At 42.3% G+C, this 18,853-nt stretch overlaps 1 protein-coding gene across 6 annotated transcripts in view; it reads left to right on the top strand.

The window, feature by feature from the left end:
• Positions 1 to 3,482: 3,482 nt before the first annotated feature.
• LOC142453678 (histone deacetylase 8-like) overlaps positions 3,483 to 18,853 on the top strand; it is a 48,955-nt gene continuing 33,584 nt past the window's right edge. For 2 of the 6 annotated variants that reach the window (XM_075555235.1, XM_075555234.1), the window contains exons 1-3: positions 3,547 to 3,855; positions 4,341 to 4,393; positions 18,555 to 18,685. In XM_075555235.1, coding sequence (XP_075411350.1) covers positions 3,754 to 3,855; positions 4,341 to 4,393; positions 18,555 to 18,685 — 286 coding nt within the window. In that variant the 5' untranslated portion in view covers positions 3,547 to 3,753. Of the gene's footprint in view, positions 3,856 to 4,340; positions 4,394 to 18,554; positions 18,686 to 18,853 lie in introns of all 6 variants that reach the window. The other 4 variants (XM_075555231.1, XM_075555230.1, XM_075555233.1 and 1 more) reach the window with 4 other exon arrangements.

Genomic DNA, 18,853 nt, shown 5'->3' with positions numbered 1-18,853 from the left:
GGTACAAGTCGGGCTGCTGCCCCAAGGTCAGCCGTAGGCTTTCTATGGGGCAATTCGATCCTGTCCAATAGGGTGCTCTGTGGCAGTTAATTTGGCTTGGGTATGTAAATGCTGTAACATATACAATTCTGGAAGAACAGTAATATTGACCAAACATCTGTGAGTGGTTACCTTCTTAACATGTATACTAGCTAAGTGTGGGAGGGCATCTGAGAGTACACATGCATGCACGTGTAGATATCATTAGGGAAATTGGGCGTATGTATACAAATAGGGGCACTTTTGGGGAAACGTCTTAGACCTATCCAAACACCTCAGAGGACTGAGCTATTGGGTTTGAATGTTAAGGACCGTCGTCTCGAGGGACATCTGGGTTAATTGGCATAACATACCTCATAAAGATAATTTTCTACATCCTCATTTGAAGAGAAGCTACTGGAGTCTGCAAAGCTTGAGACTGGCCATCACAGAAGCCTGGAGCACCAGATGGGTCACCCTGACGCAGGCTGCTGGCTGTATCCTGGGGACTCAGGCTGGGTGTCACGGGGCCTTGGGACACTGAATCCTGGACCTTTACGTCGTACGGCATGCCCCAGAGGCAGAATCAAAGAGATCCCTTGCAGGAATCCCACCTCAGACGCACCTAGAACTTGTGGACTTAAACCGGAAAATACATGTGTCCAAGGAAGCAGAAAACAGCTGTATCAATTTTGGAGAATTGTTGGCAGGTAGACAAATAAGGTCTTGCTACATCAATGCCTCATAGATTGTGCTAAGATCAAATATTGTTCTGGCAAATATGTGATGATCGTTCTGCTATATTTGGTTTTTGTTTGTTCATAGCAGGGCATACCTCAGGTGCTATGGAGTAGGGAATTAGCCTTCAGAAGAAGTGAAATAAGTTTTTCCTTTTTTTGGTAAATGAAACCCAGGAAAGTGGGGGAGGGGGATAGCAATAAAAGGGAGATAATGTCAGAGTACCCAGGAGAAATCCAATGTTTGGGAACTGATTATGGAAGCAATGATAAAATTCTGCTTGATGAGATTAAGTGGTATGATATTTGGGTTAATTCCAAAGTAAGAATAAATTGAAAGACCACGTCAAACAAACATACATCCAGGACTGGTTTGGGCATACACTAAATCCCAGTTCCAACTTAAAAATAATTAGTTCGTACATCATGGCCATGCTCAATACTCCAATACTCGTCTCCAGGAAAGGAACATGGAGGAGACGGGTGCTATCGCAAAATGTGGTAAAGAAATTAGATGGTGCCACCTATCAGATAAAATAGCATCTGGGGTCTTAAATCTTGTCTCCAAACAAGCAGCGATCTAAGTGAGATGTCAACCAAGTCCAGATGGAAGAAGCACACCATCACCAGTCACCAAAGGATTGTGAAGCATATAATCCAAATTGACGGGAGGGCTCAGTATCAGAGCCTAAAGCCCAAGAATCTGGTTTGCCAGACGCTACGGATGACATGGGAGCCCGAGATTTATTGGTGGAACTATGCAGGAAATAAGACTCTATCCAGAATCGAGGGACAGGAGGAAAGTGGTCACTAAACGGAGGGCATTGGTGAGTTGAGTATAGAAGGTCAAAGGCAGAAGCCTGCCTGAAAAAGTTAAAACTTGTCAACAGATTCCCCCTAGGATGCACGCTGGACCTGATCTGGTCTCCAAAATCGTATGCATTGGGGATTGTATTGTTTGGCTGGGTTTCTGACTGTGCATATTCAGGGGTATCTTGGGAGTGCAGTATCATTGCAGACACCCTCTGGAAGCTGCAGTATATGTCTTTTTCATTTTTCAGGTTATGAAAACCAGGACAGATGAACCTATACCATCAGCAGTAGGATATGAGTTTTGTGGGGGAGGGGGCCACAGATTAGGTAAAGGGAGGCTGTTATCAAGGCGGTCCATACAGAAAAAGATTGTGTGGAAAATGACCGTGGCAGCAAATGTACAATTCTGCTAGATGTGATTGAACTGTGGCCTGGTTTGATAGGTGTATTAATCACAATTAGTTTAGAAAGAAGACGAAAACTGAAGACTCAAGGAAGCAATTAGTAGTCCAGTCCAAAGGACGCACGGCCCACATGAGCCATAATGTGCGACCAGAGAACCAGGTGGTGCCCAGCCACCACAGTTGGCGCTGACTAGGAGCACGGAAGATGACCCTGATTAAAATGATTAAAAAGTAGGGCAAATTCAAAAACAAAAATAGAAAATACCAGCTTACTGCTCTGAAAGGTATTGGAAGACACCGCAAGGCTAGTTCCCTAAGACAGTGGTTCTCAACCTGTGGGTCCCGACCCCTTTGGGGGGTCTAACGACCCTTTCACAGGGGTTGTCCAATTCACGACAGTAGCAAAATTACAGCTATGGTTATAGTTATGAAGTAGCAATGAAAATAAGTTTTATGGTTGGGGTTCCCCACAACATGAGGAACTGTATTAAAGGGCCCCAGCATTAAGAAGGTTGAGAACCACTGACCGAAGGCAATCTTCCAACTTGAAACTCAATACGGGGCTATAAAATAAATAACAGCCATGAAGAGCATGCTCTATATTGAGACTAATGGGGCAAAGAAGGATGGAACAGAAAAGCCAGATCAATGGAAAGGAGTACCCAAGGGGAAATTAGGAGATTTCAATTAATGTCACAGAACAATGTGTGTATGAATTAATGATTAGGAGATTATTTTGCTATGTTAATTTTCTTAGGGCTGCTAAGAACCAAAATCCCTGTCTGTTGAGGAATGTATAAATAAACTCTAGTACATATATACTGATCAGAACCTGCCAGTGTCTTGGGAAACATTTGCCAGAGTAAATTATTTGAAATTGTTAACTACCATATGATGAGAACTGATGAACTAATATTAATACGAGGATTTACTGGTCAAATTTTAAAAATCGTTTATATCTTTCATTAAACAAAAACAAAACCCAAACCATAGTTACCCTATAGGACAGAATAGAACTGCCTCGCAGGGTTTCAAAGGCTAGAACCTTTATGGAAACTGACTGCCACATCCTCTTCTCTAGAAGCAAAGTAAGTAAAGTAGCTGGCGGGTGCAATCTGCCCATCCTTTGGTTAGCAGCTCAGCGCTTAACTACTGTGCTACTAGGATTCCTAATTCCTTGTATGAGCTAAATCCTGTCTGTCCCTCTCCCCTCTCCCTCCTCCCCACCGCCCCCACTTTGTCATTGGAAGACACGGCTGATAGAAATAGGTTATGGTAAACTCATGAATAGCTACATCTTTAAGTATTTAAAAGTATGTATTTGCAAGGACTTTATAAAGAGCCGAGGTTATGTGTTTTAGCCCTAAAAATCAAATTGGCGGCAAGCCGCGACTCTTCCTTGCCTCAAACTACTGGAAACTACATCTCCCAGCATGCTCTGCAGGTGGTTTGACCTAATCACAAATAGCCCCGTTGGGCAACAAGGATGGTTGGCTTTGACTGGACTTATTTTTGCTGTAAATTTCTATCCCTTTGGACAACTATTTAGAATTTAAAAAGTTTATAGCTACCAAACCTTCTTTTGAACTGGATGGTTTCCACGGAGGCAGGCGCATTGTTTTCTCTCAGTCGATGTGGGGCGGGGAAAGCGTTTCCGGAGAGCTCGGGAATAGGAGGGAATGTTGACCAGAGAGCACCTGCGACGGTTCACAGGAGCAGGAACTCGACTCGAACTGAGTCTGCGAGGAGCCGGATCTTAACGGAAGGATTGCCAGTGGAAGATGGAGGAGTCTGAGGATGGTGGGCAGTCGCTGGCCCCGGTTTACATCTACAGTCCTGAGTATGTCAGGATGTGCGACTCCTTGTCGAAAGTCCCCAAACGGGTGAGAAAGTTGGGGACGAAAAATCGTGGGCTTTTTGGTGGAGGCGGGCGGCAATGGAGGCAGTCGACCGGGCAGAGGGGGTGGGGGTGGGGCGGCTTTTGGAAGCGCCGAGGATTTTAGAGTTTGGGAAGATCTTCGTGACAAATTTGTGAAGTAATATTGGGTGGAGGAAGTGTTCTCCGAGAGCAGCGTTTATCGGCGGGGTGCCAAAGGACAGGTGGGGTGGGGGGCACAAGGGAGAGGTTGGCACAGAGAGGATGGTGTGGCTTTACTTGAGAATCTCCGAAGTCGTATGGAAGAAGTTGGAGGAGAAAAATTAATTAAGGTCTGGTGTTTTCGCTTTAGCCATTTAGGTAATACCTATATTGTCTAAAGTGTAGGTTCAAGAGGATGAGAACATAGGATTGTGCTCAATTACACTTTCAAGAGAAATTAAGCACAGATTATTTTCTGCCTTTTTTTTGCATGCTGCTTTTTTTTTTTAGGCCAGTATGGTACATTCTCTGATTGAAGCATACGCGCTGCATAAGCAAATGAGGTAAGTTATTTTCTTGAGCATAGTCTTTTTTCTCATATGTTTGAAATGAACTTGCTTATCACTAAAGACTCCTAAATGCAATTTTACTTTCCCTCCTTTTTTTAAGCCACTCAGACCAATAGTTAGATCTGAGGGGTAAGGAATCTGGAGTGTTTTTTTGTTTTGTTTTAAGGCTGTGACCCTTTGCTCTTGCTTTTATTTATTTACATATATATTTTGGCTTATAAGAAGCATGTTATATATAGTTGCTAATAAATGAAATCAATAATAAATATCCCGTTAAACCTTCCATGAATGTGACTTTCTCTTTTTCCCTTCTGTCTGTCCTCCCTTTATAATTTCCTTTCCCTCCTCTCTCCCTGCCCCTGCCCCCACCCCTATTCCTGGGGGAGGCACCGTCTTCGGAGTCTTATCTTTTAGGGTAAAGCTCACTCTTCCTGTAATAATGGTGTCATTAATTTTTTATCTGTTTTAAGAGTGGCTAACTTTGCTAAGCACAATGTTCTCTAGCGTTGCCCTTGGGTGTTCACAGGAGTCGTCTTTTTAAATTGTATGCGTGAAACAGAGTTTGTTTATTCACACCTCTAATTAGTGTTTTGGATTGTTTCCATGCTCTTTGCTATTGTGGAAATTGCTGCAGTAGACATAGTGCGTAGATGTCTGTTTGTGCTTTATTCTTTATTTTTTTACGGTGCATGCCCAGTAGAGAGATTGCAAGATCATCAGGTAATTGCATTTGCATTTGTTTCAGGAAGAACAATGCTCGTTTCCCTGGTGGTTGCATAATTCTACAGTCCCATCAGCAATGTATGAGGGTTCCAATCTCTCTGCATCCCTTCTTTATTATTTTGTGTTTTATTGATTGATAGAAGTGTCGGTGTGAGGTGTTTTCTCATTGTTTTAATCTGTATTTCTCTTATTGCTAATAAACATGAACATTTTTCAGAGGGTTGCTGTCTGCCTCTATGTCATCTTTGGTAAATTGTCAGGGTGGTCAATTTTTGTTTGGGTTATTTGTATTTTTCTTCTTAAGATGTTGTAGTTTTCTGTAAATTTTGGAGATTAGCCCTTTATTTGATGTGTCATTAGTAATTTTTCCCCCCAATACGTGGCTTCTTTTTTTTAACTCTTTCGATGTGCATAAATGTCATTGTTTTAGGAGGCCCCAGCCCTTTATTTTGTCTTCTGTAGTGTGGCTATTTTTCATTACGTTTGGTAGTGTGTTTATGCCTGGCATTAGGGCCCTTAAGCATGTCCCTATTTTTCATTGATGGTTTTTATGGTTGTGTGTTTTATATTTAGGTCTTTGATTCATCTTGAGTTTGTTTTTGTATATAATGTGAGGTGTGAGACCTGTTTCATTTTTTTCCCAAACCATTCTATTAGGAGCTAAGCCAGACATCACACCATTCTGTAGTTCAATCATATCACGCAGTGTTGTAAAATCGCTACCACAATCAGTTTCAAAACAGTTTCTTCCTTGAACTCTTTGATATCAGCTCTGCTTTTGGAAGCGGCCATCTAGCTCAGAAGCAACAAAGCACACATGGAAGAATCACACCAGCCTGTGCGATCATGAGGTGTTGAAGGGATCAGGTATAAGGCATCATCAGAACAAAAAAGTGTTACCATAGTGAATGAGGGGAGAGTGCAGAGTGGAGACCCAAACCTCATTTGTCGGCCACTGGAGATCCCTTTGCAGCGGGGTCTAGGGGAGAAGACGAGCCAGTCAAGTTGCAATGTAGCACCGATGAAAAATACAACTTTTCTCTAGTTCCTAAATGCTTCTCCCCTCCCCACCACCCCGCACTATCATGATCCGAATTCTGGCTAGACCAGAGGATGTACACTAGTACAGGTAGGAACTGAAAACACAGGGAATCCAGGGCGGATGATCCCTTCAGGACCAATAGTGTGAGTGGCGATACCGGGAGGGTGGAGGGAGGGTGGGTTGGAAAGGGGGAACCAATTACAAGGGTCTACTTGTGACCTCCTCCCTGGGCAACGAACAACAGAAAAGTGGGTGAAGGGAGACGTTGAACAGGGCAAGATATGACAAAATAATAATTTATAAATTATCAAGGGTTCATGAGGGAAGGGGGAGAATAAAATGAGGAGCTGATGCCAGGGGCTTAAGTGGCGAGCAAATGTTTTGAGAATGATGAGGGCAATGAATGTACAAATGTGCTTTACACAATTGATGTTTGTATGGATTGTGATAAAAGTTGTATGAGCCCCTAACAAAACAATTTAAAAAATATGTGCAGTGTGCATAGGAATTTGTTCATAGTTTTTTTTAAAACTATAATCCAGCCCTTCAATGGGTCTGAGGGACAGTGAACTGGCCTCCTGTTTAGAAAGTTTGAGGACCTCTGCCCTAGACACTTATCTTTTAATAGCTGAGCACCATCCGCCTTCTTCACCACATTTGCTTATGCACCCATTTTGTCTTCAGGGATTGTACCAGGAGGGTGGGCATCACAGAATGACAGAACAAAGTGTTCTTGTATTGAGGAAGGGTATGAGCTGAGGCCTGAAGTCCATCCACTACTTCAGTGTATTATTTATAAAAATATGTACATAGGCCAATACTTCTATTTTTATGGATTAATGTATTTACATATGGACACATCTATGCTTATGCCTCTGTCCATAGCTTTTGCTTCCTAGATAATTCTTCTGTTTCTTTTTACCTTCCTTCTGCCTCATCATGCTTGTCCTACTTCTGCCTCATAGTACTTCCTCTTAGCTAGATTGCTGCTGCTCTAACACCCCCAGGATCTCTATATCCTCCTGTTGTTGGTTTTAATTCCCTAGTTGTTCCTCTGTCTATGGCGTTGTTTGCTCACACTATCCTTCCCCCGCCCCCTTCCCCCCCCAGGTCCCTCCGGGACTGTTGGTCCCATTGCTTTCTCCTCAAGCTTTCTCCTCAAGACAGGTCCCATGCCTGTCTTATGTAAGTGGGCATACCAACAATGGCATCGACCAAACAAAAAGATAACAAAAGATTGAAAAAAGAAAAGAAGAAAAACAGGAAAAACATACATACTTCCAGGTCTTTCCACTGACCTTTATGACTCCCCATTGGTCCTGGGGGAATTCCAGGATTTTCCACTCCTAGCCTGAAGTCTATTTTGGTAGCTCATTAGGGGCTTTGCTTCAGTTGCTGATCTGTTGTGTTCCTTTCTTGATTTGCCCCACTGTGGGGGGTTCAGACCGCACTACCTCCTTGCCACATGTCCCCAGTATTGTCCTCTATTGCAGTATGCTCCAGTAAGGGACAACATGTTATGAGCTGTTGTCGGCCCTACAGACATCTCTGTGTTTTAGCAGCTCCATGCAGGAACGTCATCCTCGGGGCTTGGTGTGCCGATAATGGGGTCTAGACCGACTATCCCTTTATCTTTTTCTTTTTCAGTTTGCTTCCATGTGGACGTGATGTGCCGGCCCCTCACCTCACCTGTAGGTTTAGTGTGGTCTGTTGCACATACATTTAGGGAGGGGGTCAGTTTGGCTCTGGTTGGGGCTGGCCCTGTAGCCCAATCTTCTCATGTATTCCTGCTTGCGGTTACATTGCTCTCATGGTTTGGTGTGTTCAGGCATTGTTTGAAGCCATCTATGTATTTGGCAAACATAAAAATTATATGCTTTCCATTAAAGTTATTTACCATTTCCCAAAACCTTTATGACAAACCAGAAAGCATAGCAAAGATGTCCTATTTCTTTACTGTTAAGTTGGGAGATATTTATTAATAGTGACTTTGATTTTTGATATTTATTAAATAAATAGAAAAGTAGTAGAAATTGGAGCTATTGGATCTGGGAACATGGTCCAAGAAACTAAAAAAAAAAATCACCTCTGATGATATAGACATTTTTTTCTTGAAGTATGGATCTTATTTTTTTCAATAGTTTTATTGACATATAATTCACATATCATACATTAATATTTATAGTTCACTAATATTAAAGAGTTGTATAATTATTGCTACAATCAGTTCTAGAACTTTGTTTCCTTTTTACACTCATTATTCTCCCCATTTCCCTCCAAACTCCTTTCCTATATCCTCAGTAAGCTATTAATCCCTTAACTCAGTTACTGTTCCCATAGATTTACCTACCCGGGGTTTCATAAACTGGAAAACATGCAAAATAAAAAAGGAGCTACAATAATAACAAAGTAAACTAGTGAAAAACTCCAGTAAAAAAGAAAGGAAGTATTAAAAACTATGACAACTTTCAAATGGGTCAAACAGTAGATCAAATGATGAGGTCTTACATCTTAAGTTTCCAGTGCTCTCTAAGAGCAAGGCTATTCACATCCCTGGACTCTGGTCAGAAGGGCTCACTGGAGACTCACTCCATGTGGGGGCCTTGCAGATGAATTTGGGGATCTCATTGTCATCCATAGCCTTCTGCAAATTGTGTATTCACAATTTAAGCCCTGATAACTTTCACTCCTTTAGATTTGGATTTTCTTGCTTAGTCTTTGAATCACACAGACTGCTGTGCTTCTTCCATGTAGACTTAGTTGATGCCTCACTTAGATGGCTGCTTGATTGAAGACTCCAGATGCTATTCTTTTTTTAAAGCTGGACACCATCTAGTTTCTTCACCACACTTTGCTATAGCAACTATACCTTCTGTGAGGGTGAGCATTCAGCAGGACCTCATTATAAGAACTAATTATCCTTAGATTGGGGGTAGAATTAAGTGTGAGACCAAATGGATTTTATTTTTGAGATTGAACTACAGTAATATACATTTGAGGTTGAATTACAGGATTTCTTCTGGCCTTCTTGATGCTAGTAGTAGGCTATAAACAACAGTATATCCCATGGCTGTCATGTATATTTTAAATTTTAGCTAGCCTGACCTTGTGGGTTTCTCAGAGTGTAAATCTTTTTTTTTTCTTTTAAAAAATCATTGTATTGGGGGCTCGTACAACTCATCACAATACATACATGCATCCATTGTGTCAAGCATATATGTACATCTGTTGCCATCCACATTCTCAAAACAGTTGCTTTCTACTTGAGCCCTTGGTATCAGTTCCTCATTTTTCCCCTCTCCTCGCTCCCTCATGAACCCTTGATAAGTTATAAATCATTATTATTTTGTCACATCTTACACCATCTAAAGTCTCCCTTCACCCCTTCTCTACTGGGAGGAGGTTATATGTAGATCCTTGTAATCTGTTCCCCCTTTCTCCCTCACCTTTCCTGTACCCTCTGGGTATCACCACTCTCACCACTGGTCCTGAGGGGTCCATCTGTCCTGGATTCCCTGCATTTCTAGTTCCTATCTGTACCAGTGTACATCCTCCAGTCCAGCTGGATTTGTAAGGTAAAATGGGCATCATGATAATGGGGGGAGGGGGAAAGGAAGCGTACAAGAACTAGAGGAGTATTGAATGTTTCATCATTGCTGCACTGTGCCGTGACTGGCTCATCTCCTCCCCATGGCCCTTCTGCAAGGGGATGTCCAATTTCCCACAAATGGGTTCTGGGTCCCCACTCCGCACTCCCCCTCATTCACAATGCTACGATTATTATTATTATTATTTTTTTGGTCTTTGATGCCTGATACCTGATCCTTCGATGCCTTGTGATCTCACAAGCTGGTGTGCTTCTTCCATGTGGGCTTCTTTGTTTCTCAGTTAGATGCCCCTTGTTTATCTTCCAGCCTTAGGACCCCAGATTCTATATCTTTTGACAGCCGGGAACTATCAGCTTTCTTCACCACATTTGCTTATGCACCTGCTTTGTCCTCAGCGATCTAGTCGGGACAGGCTGGTGTGCTTCTTCCATGTGAGTTTTGTTGTTTCTCAGCTAGATGGCTGCCTTATTATCGTCAGGCCTTTAAGACCTCAGATGGTATATCTTTTGGTAGCCGGGAACCATCAGCTTTCTTCACCACATTTGCTTGTGCACCTGTTGTCTTCAGTGATTGTGCCAGGAAGGTGAGCATCTCATACTACTGAATTGTTAGAACAAAGTGTTCTTGTGTTGAGGGAGTACATAGGGGCCCACTGTCTATCTTTTTCCTTAATACTAAACCTATAAATTTATGTACATAGATTTATTTCCCCCTCATCGTATATAATTATATTTACATCTGCATATGCCTGTATTTAGATCTCTATAACTACCCTTTGCCTCCTAGTTCTTTCCTCTATTTCTTTGTATGTTCCTAGTGTCCCACTATCATGTTCAGCCTTCATTTGGGTTTCAGGAATTCCTTTTGGTTACATTGTCCGTTATCCAGCCCTGCCAGGCCTCCTACACCCTCCTTGCCACTGATTTTGGATCACTTGTTCCCTTGTCCCTGGGTTTGTTCACACCCACTTCCTTTCCCCGTCCTCCCCCTCTCCCACATCCCCCTGGAACTATCATCCCCTTGTTCTCTCCTCCGGCTTGTATATCCCGCCTATCCCTTTCAGGTAAACATGCAGCGACAATAATATGCACCATCACAAGACCGAGTACAATGAAGCAACAATAGAAAATAAAACAATAGCTACAACAACAACAACAATAACACAAAAAACCCTATAAACAGTTGAGGGTTTATTTGTTGTCCTTCATGAGTGCTTTCCAGTCGAGTCTGGTGCGGTGCCATGCCCTGGCCCCACATCTATCCCTGGGGACTTCATTGCTTTGCTCCCCCTGCTGCTCTGCTGCATGCCACCAGAGGCTGGCTTTGCTGTAGTGACTCAGGGCGGGCACAATTCCCGCCGTGTGTCTCTAGTGTCCTCCCCAGTGGTGCTATGGGTCAATGAAGATGCTGTGTCCTGTGATGAGGCTGGCCTGGTGGTCGTCTTTTTGCATTGCTGCTCTGAGCAGAAACATTGTCCTCAGGACTTGGTCAGCCAGGATGCGCTTCACTATTTTTTCCCCTGCCCCCCTCATTGGCTCCTGTGTGCTCTAATTAGACAGTTCCCTCTCCTTGAGCTTTAGCTTCAGTGCTGTCCTCTGAAGTTAATTCTTATGAGGGGGAAGGTGCTGTATACTCAGTTGGTAATGGGGCCGGCCCCTCAGGCCTCTCTATCGGTTCCCTGCTTCATGTCAGTGTGTTGTATTCTTGTTTTGGAGCTCCGGGTTGAAGTCTGGTCCCTCTTTCCCTGTGGAGACACAATCAGCACCCTCCCCCTGTGTGGGTTAGTGCCCTGTTCCCCAGGCTACCCATGTCTTCCCCCCCCTCCTTTTTAGTGGGTTACCATATGCTATCCATAGCATTACTAATACTACATTTCTGGAAGGCACGTTGTACCATGTCTTCTGGAATGTCTTTCCATGCATCTCAAACCCACTTTGCTATTAACTCTATGGCAGGCTTCATGAGATTTCCTCCTTTTGTTAGTCAGGCTTGACCAGATGACATCCATTCGTACCACTGACCCGTGTATAAGCCGAACATCAGTTTTTCAGCACATTTTTGTGCTGAAAACTTGGCTTACACACGAGTATATACGGTATGTAATCCCTGAGCCAAGATTCTCAAGTTTGTCCCAATGCCCTCATTAATGGCCCTAATAGTTGTACCTCAAGGTCTGTGATCCATCTTGAGTTTATTCTCGTGTATGGAGTGAGGTAAGGGTCTTGCTTCATTTTTCTGGAGCTATGTATCAATTTTTCCAGCACCATGGAATGAAGAAGGCATCCACTTTCCATTTGATCTTTTGGGGGCCCCTTAATAAAGATTAGTTGTCCTTATGCTGATGATTTTATTTCTGGGTTTTCAATCCTTTTACATTGGTCTGAATATCTATCATTACACCAATACTATGGTGTTTTGACCACTGTGGCTGTATAGTCTATATTAATGTCGGTTAAAGCAAGCCCTCCCACTTTGTCCTTCTTGAGCAGTTCTCTGCTAATTCGCGGTTTCTTCCTTCTCCATATGAAGTTGGTAATCTGTTTTTCCAACTCTTTGAAGAAACATGCTGCAATTTGGATTGGGATAACATTTAACTTATATAGTGCTTTAGGTAGAATTTACATCTTTACAATATTGAGTCTACTGATCCACGAGCATAGGATCTCCTTCCATTTGTTGAGGTCACGCTTATTGTTGAGGTTGGTTTGTTTTAATAGTGTTTTGTAGTTTTTGTCGAACACATCTTTTGTTTTTTGAGTTAGGTATATCCCTAGATATTTCAATGTGTGTTTGGCTATTGTGAAGGGTACCCCTTTTTTTGATCCCCTCTTCTGTGGCCTTGTCCGATGTGGACAGTATTGCAATAAACTTATGTTTGTTGATCTTGTAACCTGATAGGCATATTCCTCTATTGCTTCCAGTACTCCTCTTGTGAAACTTTTAGGATTTTCCATATATAAAATCATATTATCTGTGAATAACGATGATTTCACTTCTTCCTTCCTCAGACAAATAACTTTGATGTCCTTTCTTTTCCTCCAGTACGATGTTAATGGGGACAAGGAACATCCTTGCCTAGTTCCCTTTTTCAGAAGAATTGATCTTGTCTTTTCTCCATTGACTACCACAGTGGCTGTTGGTTTTTATATATATAGCTTCTATTATATTGAGGAATTTTCCTTCCATTCCTAGCTTATTGAGTGTCTTAAACATGATTTGGTGTTGGATGTTGGCGAATGCTATTTCCGCATCTATCGATATTATGTGGTTCTTAGACTTTTTCATTTCAGTGTGGCTTATAATACTACTAATGGTCTTTCGTATACTGAACCATCCCTGCATCCCTGGTATGAATCCTGCTTGGTCATGGTGAATTATTTGTTGTATATATTTTTGTATTCTCTTGGCGAGTATTTTGTTGAGGATTTTGCATCAATATTCATTAGGGAAATTGGTCTGTAGTTCTCAATTCTTGTGGGATCCTTGCCCAGTTTAGGTATCAGAGTTATACTAGCTTCATAGAAGAAATTTGGGAGTTTGCCATCTTTTTTTATGTTCTGGAAGAGTTTGTGTAGGATTGGTGTCAGTTCTTCCCTGTATGCTTGATAGAAGTCTCCTGTAAACCCATCTGGTCCAGGTGATTTTTGTTTGGTAATCCCTTGATAACCTTGTCTGTTTCTTCTATTGATAAGGGTCTGTTGAGGTTCTTGACGGCCAGTAGTGATAATCTAGGGAAGAATTGTTTTTCCAAGAATTTGTCCATGTTTTCCAAGTTTTTGAATTCATTGGAGTACAGTCCTTCATAGTACTGTGTAAGTATCCTTTGATTTCACTGTGTTCCATTGTAATATCTACTCTTTCACCCCTCATCCTTGCTGTTAAAATGTGTTCCTTTCTTTCTTTGGTCAAATTCGTGAGAGGTTTGTCTATTTGGTATATCCTTTCGAAGAACCAACTTTTAACAGCATTGATTTCCCCCCCCCCCATAGTTTTCTTATTTTCTCTCTCCTGAATCTCAGATCTACTTTTTATGATTTATTTTCTTTTGCTATTAGTTGTATTATCTTGTTGACTCTGCTCTATTTGCTGTAAATGTTGTGCCAGTGTATCTGTCATAAGCCTCTCCTCCTTATGTGAGCATGTAACTATGAGACTTTCTCTGATGACTGCCTTTGCTGTGTCCCATAAGTTTTAGTATGTCATGTTTTCATTCTCATTGGTTTCTAGAAATTTCCTAATTTCATCTCTGATCTGAACCAGTGTATACTCCTTTTGCAATAGAGTTATTCATTCTTCAATTTTTTCCCTTGATTTCTTTATCTTCCTTTTGTTGATTTCCAATATTATCACACAGTGGTCAGAGAGAGAGGTCTGTGTGGTATCCATGTGCTTAAATTTATGTAGATTCGACTTACGCCCTAGCATGTGGTCCCTCTTGAATATATGCCATGTGGGCTTGAAAAGAATGTGATTGTTTTTGTATTTGGGTGGAGAGCTCTGTAAATATCTATCAGGTCAAATTGTCTTATTTTAGTGTTTAGATCTTTAGCCTCCTTGTTGAGCTTCTTTCCCAGTGATCTTTCTCAGAGAGCAGTGTATTGAAGTCACCTACCATAATTGTTGAGGCTGTAATTTCTTTTTTCATCTTTTGGAGCGTTTGATTGAAATATTCTGCTGAACACTTGTTTGGTGAGTAAATGTTTAGAATGCATAGTAGTTCTTTGTGTACTGTTACCTTGAGCATTATATAGTGTCCCTTGTCCTTTGAGGTCAATTTTATGTGAGATTAGGATCGCAACCCCTGCTTTTTTGAATTGTTGTTTGCGTGGTATGTTTTTCTCTAGCCTTTGATTCCCAGCCTATTTTTGTCTGTAATCTTGAGATGTGACTCCTGTAGGCAGCAGATGGAGGGATTGTGTTTTCTAAGCCAGTCTGTTAGTCTCTATCTCTTAAAGCTTGAGTTCAATCCATTGATATTCAGGGTTATTACATCTATTTGTGGACTCTGTAATATCATTTTATCCCTCTTATGTTGGGTGTTTTCTTACCTCCATTTCTTTTCCATGGGTTGTGCATATGTGTGTTAGTGGTTCATTCTTGCCTTCTTTCCATTGTTGAACCTGTGTTATCTAGGGAGCTGTTTTCCGTTTGGTGGTCTCTGGTTGGAGTTCTTCTGTGGGATGGTCTCTTGCATGTGCTTGGTGAGCGTTGTTCTTCTGCCCATACTGGGTTGGCGAGGATCTTTTGTAGTGCTGGGTTCCTTTTAGCATATTCTTTGAGACTTTCCTTGTCCAGGAAGACTCTCACTTCTCCATCAATTTTGATAGCTAATTTGGCAAGATAGAGTATTCTTGGGTTTGCGGTATTTTTCCTGCAATTTTCTGAATATGCTGCTCCATTGTCTGCTCTTTTTATAGTGTCTGCTGATAGATCTGAGCATATTCTTATCTGCTTGCCTTTATATATGGTTGCCAGTTTTTCCCTAGCTGCTCTTACAATTTTCCCCTTTTCCTCATAGTTAGTTTAACAACTTTATGTCGTGGTGCCTTCTTATTGGGATTCTGTCTAGCTGGTATTCTTTCGGCCACCTGGATAGTTGCCTGGTTTTCATTCTTTAAGCTAGGGAAAATTTCCTCCAAGCATTCCATCACTATTTTGGATGTTGGCTTCATTGATGTGCATTCCTCCGGCAAGCCAATAGTTCTGATGTTGTTCCTTCTCATAGCGTCAGACATAGCTCTGAGGTTTTCTTCAGCTTCTCTGATGGGCTTGTGAGACTTTTTCTCATGTTTATTAAATTCTTCTTGAGAATCCTCTAGGTCACTGGTGAGGTTCTCTGCCTCCTCCATATCTGGGCGAAGTCCGTGAGTTTGCTGTTAGTTTTTGTTATCTCGCCCTTTAACTCCTGTATTTCCCTTTGGTGCATGGCCTTTATTTTCTCTATCATTTTCTCCCTTTTCTATAATGCTTCCCTCATGTCCTGTATAGCTCCAAGCAGCATCCTGAAGATTTCTTTCTGTGGTAGTTCCAGGTGGTCTTCTGGCATTGGATTTTGTTTCTCTTTTCTTGTTGAAACTGTTGTAGCAGCTTGCTGGTGTTTGGTCGATTTATTGGAACTAGGTACCATTTTCCCAGGTGTCTCAGAGCCCTGGGCTCTCTCTTTGGGAGGTTAGTACTGGTGTTTCAGCAGGCTGCTTTTAGCCAACTTCCTTGTAAGGTTGTGTTTCACCTTTGTCCTGCTGGGGTTTCCCTCTCCCCTTGAACTACGGTTTGTGCTCCAGCCACCTTCAGGTCTCCTTAGGGGCTGTTGTTTGCAGCTATGCACACTGCGGTCTGATAAAAAGTGTTGACTCAAGTGAAGGGGAACATATTTTGGGGATGGGTTGGGGATTGGGTGATCTACTTCTGGCTAGGAGTACTTCCCACAGGTAGGCGGGTGGGAGGGGGGGCCGCTACTGGTGTGCTGATCCATTGCTTGGAGCACAGAGGGTGGGGTGGATTGAGCAGGGAGAAGGGAGAATGCAGTAGGCAAGTCCCAAAGGCCTGGGTCCCTATGCTACAACTGCAGAAAATGCTGCCAGACTTGTGTCCGCTCCCTGGCATGCCTGAAACGGTGTGGCAGGATGCGAACCTCTGTGTGTGCGTGTGCATTGCATGTATGTATGGTGGGGGGAAGAAAGCCAGGGAGGGAGCTGGATGGCCGATTTGTGAGGAGCGCAGAGATGGGGTGGGCACCTTTGGGTTGAGACCTCTGGGAGTGGAGGCAGTTTGATTGGCGGTTTGTGGGAGCACAAAGGCATGGCAGCATCATCTGCCATCTACCTGATTATGCTGTGGCGCCAGGGCACGAGCCTCCCAGGAGGAGACGGGGATCGTCTGGCTGGCTGGTCAGCAAGGGGTGCCCAGATGGGGCATGAATCTCTGCAGGGGGGCGATATACCGGCTGGAGCACCCACATGGGACCCCGGGCATCATGGGCAGAGTAGGGGGTACTAGCTGGTGATTCTGCACAGAGCGCCGAGGCAGGGCAGCTGCCTCCGCAATGCTCCTGGCTGCCCTGTGGTGCCAGCAGAGTGGGCACTCTGAGCATCACGCAAGAGACCACGGGTGTCCGCTTCTGCTTCAGAGAAGTACTCTGAGTTGTCTTGGGAATCGACAGACAGACTTGATACCCCTACTAGGCCCCTAAATTTCGCCACTCACTGAGTTCTGGATGTGAGCTACCTGTATGGCAGCCGTCTTCCCCCGACTCTCTGTGAGTGTAAATCTTGAAGGGAGTAGAAAGCCTCATCTTTCTCCTGGTGGTTTTTCATTGCCAACCTTTCACTTAGCAACCTAGTATGTAACCCACTATGCCACCATGACTCTGGACCTAAATGGCAAGGGCTAGAGAACGTAATGACAGTAGTGAGGCCAGGAAGAGGAAATGTGGGACAGACAGGGGTAAAAAAATCCAAACTGCTGTAATAGAATTGATTCAGACTCTTAGTGATCCTGTAGGACAGAGTAGAACATCTATTTGGGATTTCTGAGATTTGGGGTATGAACTTGTTATCAGTTCAGTGCATAACCCACTATACAACCAGGGCTCCTAGTGGTAGGGAGTGGTAAATTTTGTTGTTAGGTGAACTCCCTTTATTCTCTCACTTAATCCTGTTTATTACTGCTTGTGAGTTTAACGGATTCTGAGTGAAGCCTGGTTATAATCTTTCTGTTCCTTCTCTTGGAAACAGACGTGAGAGAACAAGTAAAGGGACTTTTACATTTTATTTTGCCTATCTTTTATCCCTTAATATTAATAATGATAGGGATACATAAAGCATATTCATATGTTGTTGTATAATCTCCATATGCATCTCATAATGTATCCCCATTTTACAGATGAGTTAATTTGAGCTGCAGAGTGGTCAAATAGCTCACCTAAGGTTATTGAGCTAGTAAATATAGAGCTGGAACAAGAACCGAAGTGAAAAATTATCAGAAAGCATTATAATGGCCACTTAGGAATGAAAGTATTTCAAATGAAAATGAAAGCATTTCCGCCTATGGGTTTGCCATTAAAGCTGTAACTTTCAGGATAGGGCAAGATATGACAAAATAACGAGGTATAAATTACCAAGGGCATATGAGGGAGGGGGGAATGGGGAGGGAGGGGGGGGAAAAAAGAGGACCTGATGCAAGGGGCTTAAGTGGAGAGCAAATGCCTTGAGAATGATTGGGGCAGGGAATGTATGGATGTGCTTTATACAATTGATGTATGTATATGTATGGATTGTGGTAAGAGTTGTTTGAGTCCCTAATAAAATGTAAAAGAAGAAAAGAGAAAAAAATGATTAGGGCAAAGACTGTACAGATGTGCTTTATACAATTGATGTATGTATATGTATGAACTGTGAAAAGAATTGTATCAGCCCCAATAAATTGTTAAAATAAATAAATAAATAAATAAATTAAAAAAAGCTGTAACTTGTGGAGCACAAGTTTTCTGATGCATATTTAAAATTTTTATTTTAAGTATGAATATTCTTTCGTTTTTACCTACCTATGAACTCAAAAGGAAAACCAATCCCCTTATTGTTCACATTGTGAGTACATTAACATGATGTGAGGAAGTATAGATTATATAGTGCGATAGAAAAACACATTGTGCGTATCACTTCAGCTTACTGAAATCAGAATCTGAGAGGTGTATTTTCTGCTCAGATTGCTGACTCCTTTACAACTTTTAGCATAATCTGGGTCTGCCTCATTCACATTCCTTTGTTTTCTCTGTTGTTGTTAGGATTGTTAAGCCCAAAGTGGCGTCCATGGAGGAGATGGCCTCCTTTCATACAGATGCCTATCTGCAGCATCTCCAGATGGTCAGCCAAGATGGTGATGATGACCACCCCGACTCCATAGAATATGGGCTAGGTAAGGTTCTAATGAGACAATGACTAACAAGACAATGATGAGAGGTAGAACACTTTCATCTATAGATTGTAACTAGTTAATTATTTATAATTTGCATTGTGATTTTTAATAAATCTCCAGTTAAATAATGTGTTAATCATTAATCTCTTGGTTTAGCTACGTAACATC

This window comes from Tenrec ecaudatus, chromosome 7 (genome assembly GCF_050624435.1).
Source record: "Tenrec ecaudatus isolate mTenEca1 chromosome 7, mTenEca1.hap1, whole genome shotgun sequence".
NCBI lineage: Eukaryota > Metazoa > Chordata > Mammalia > Afrosoricida > Tenrecidae > Tenrec > Tenrec ecaudatus.
This window is presented reverse-complemented; position numbering and strand designations above follow the sequence as displayed.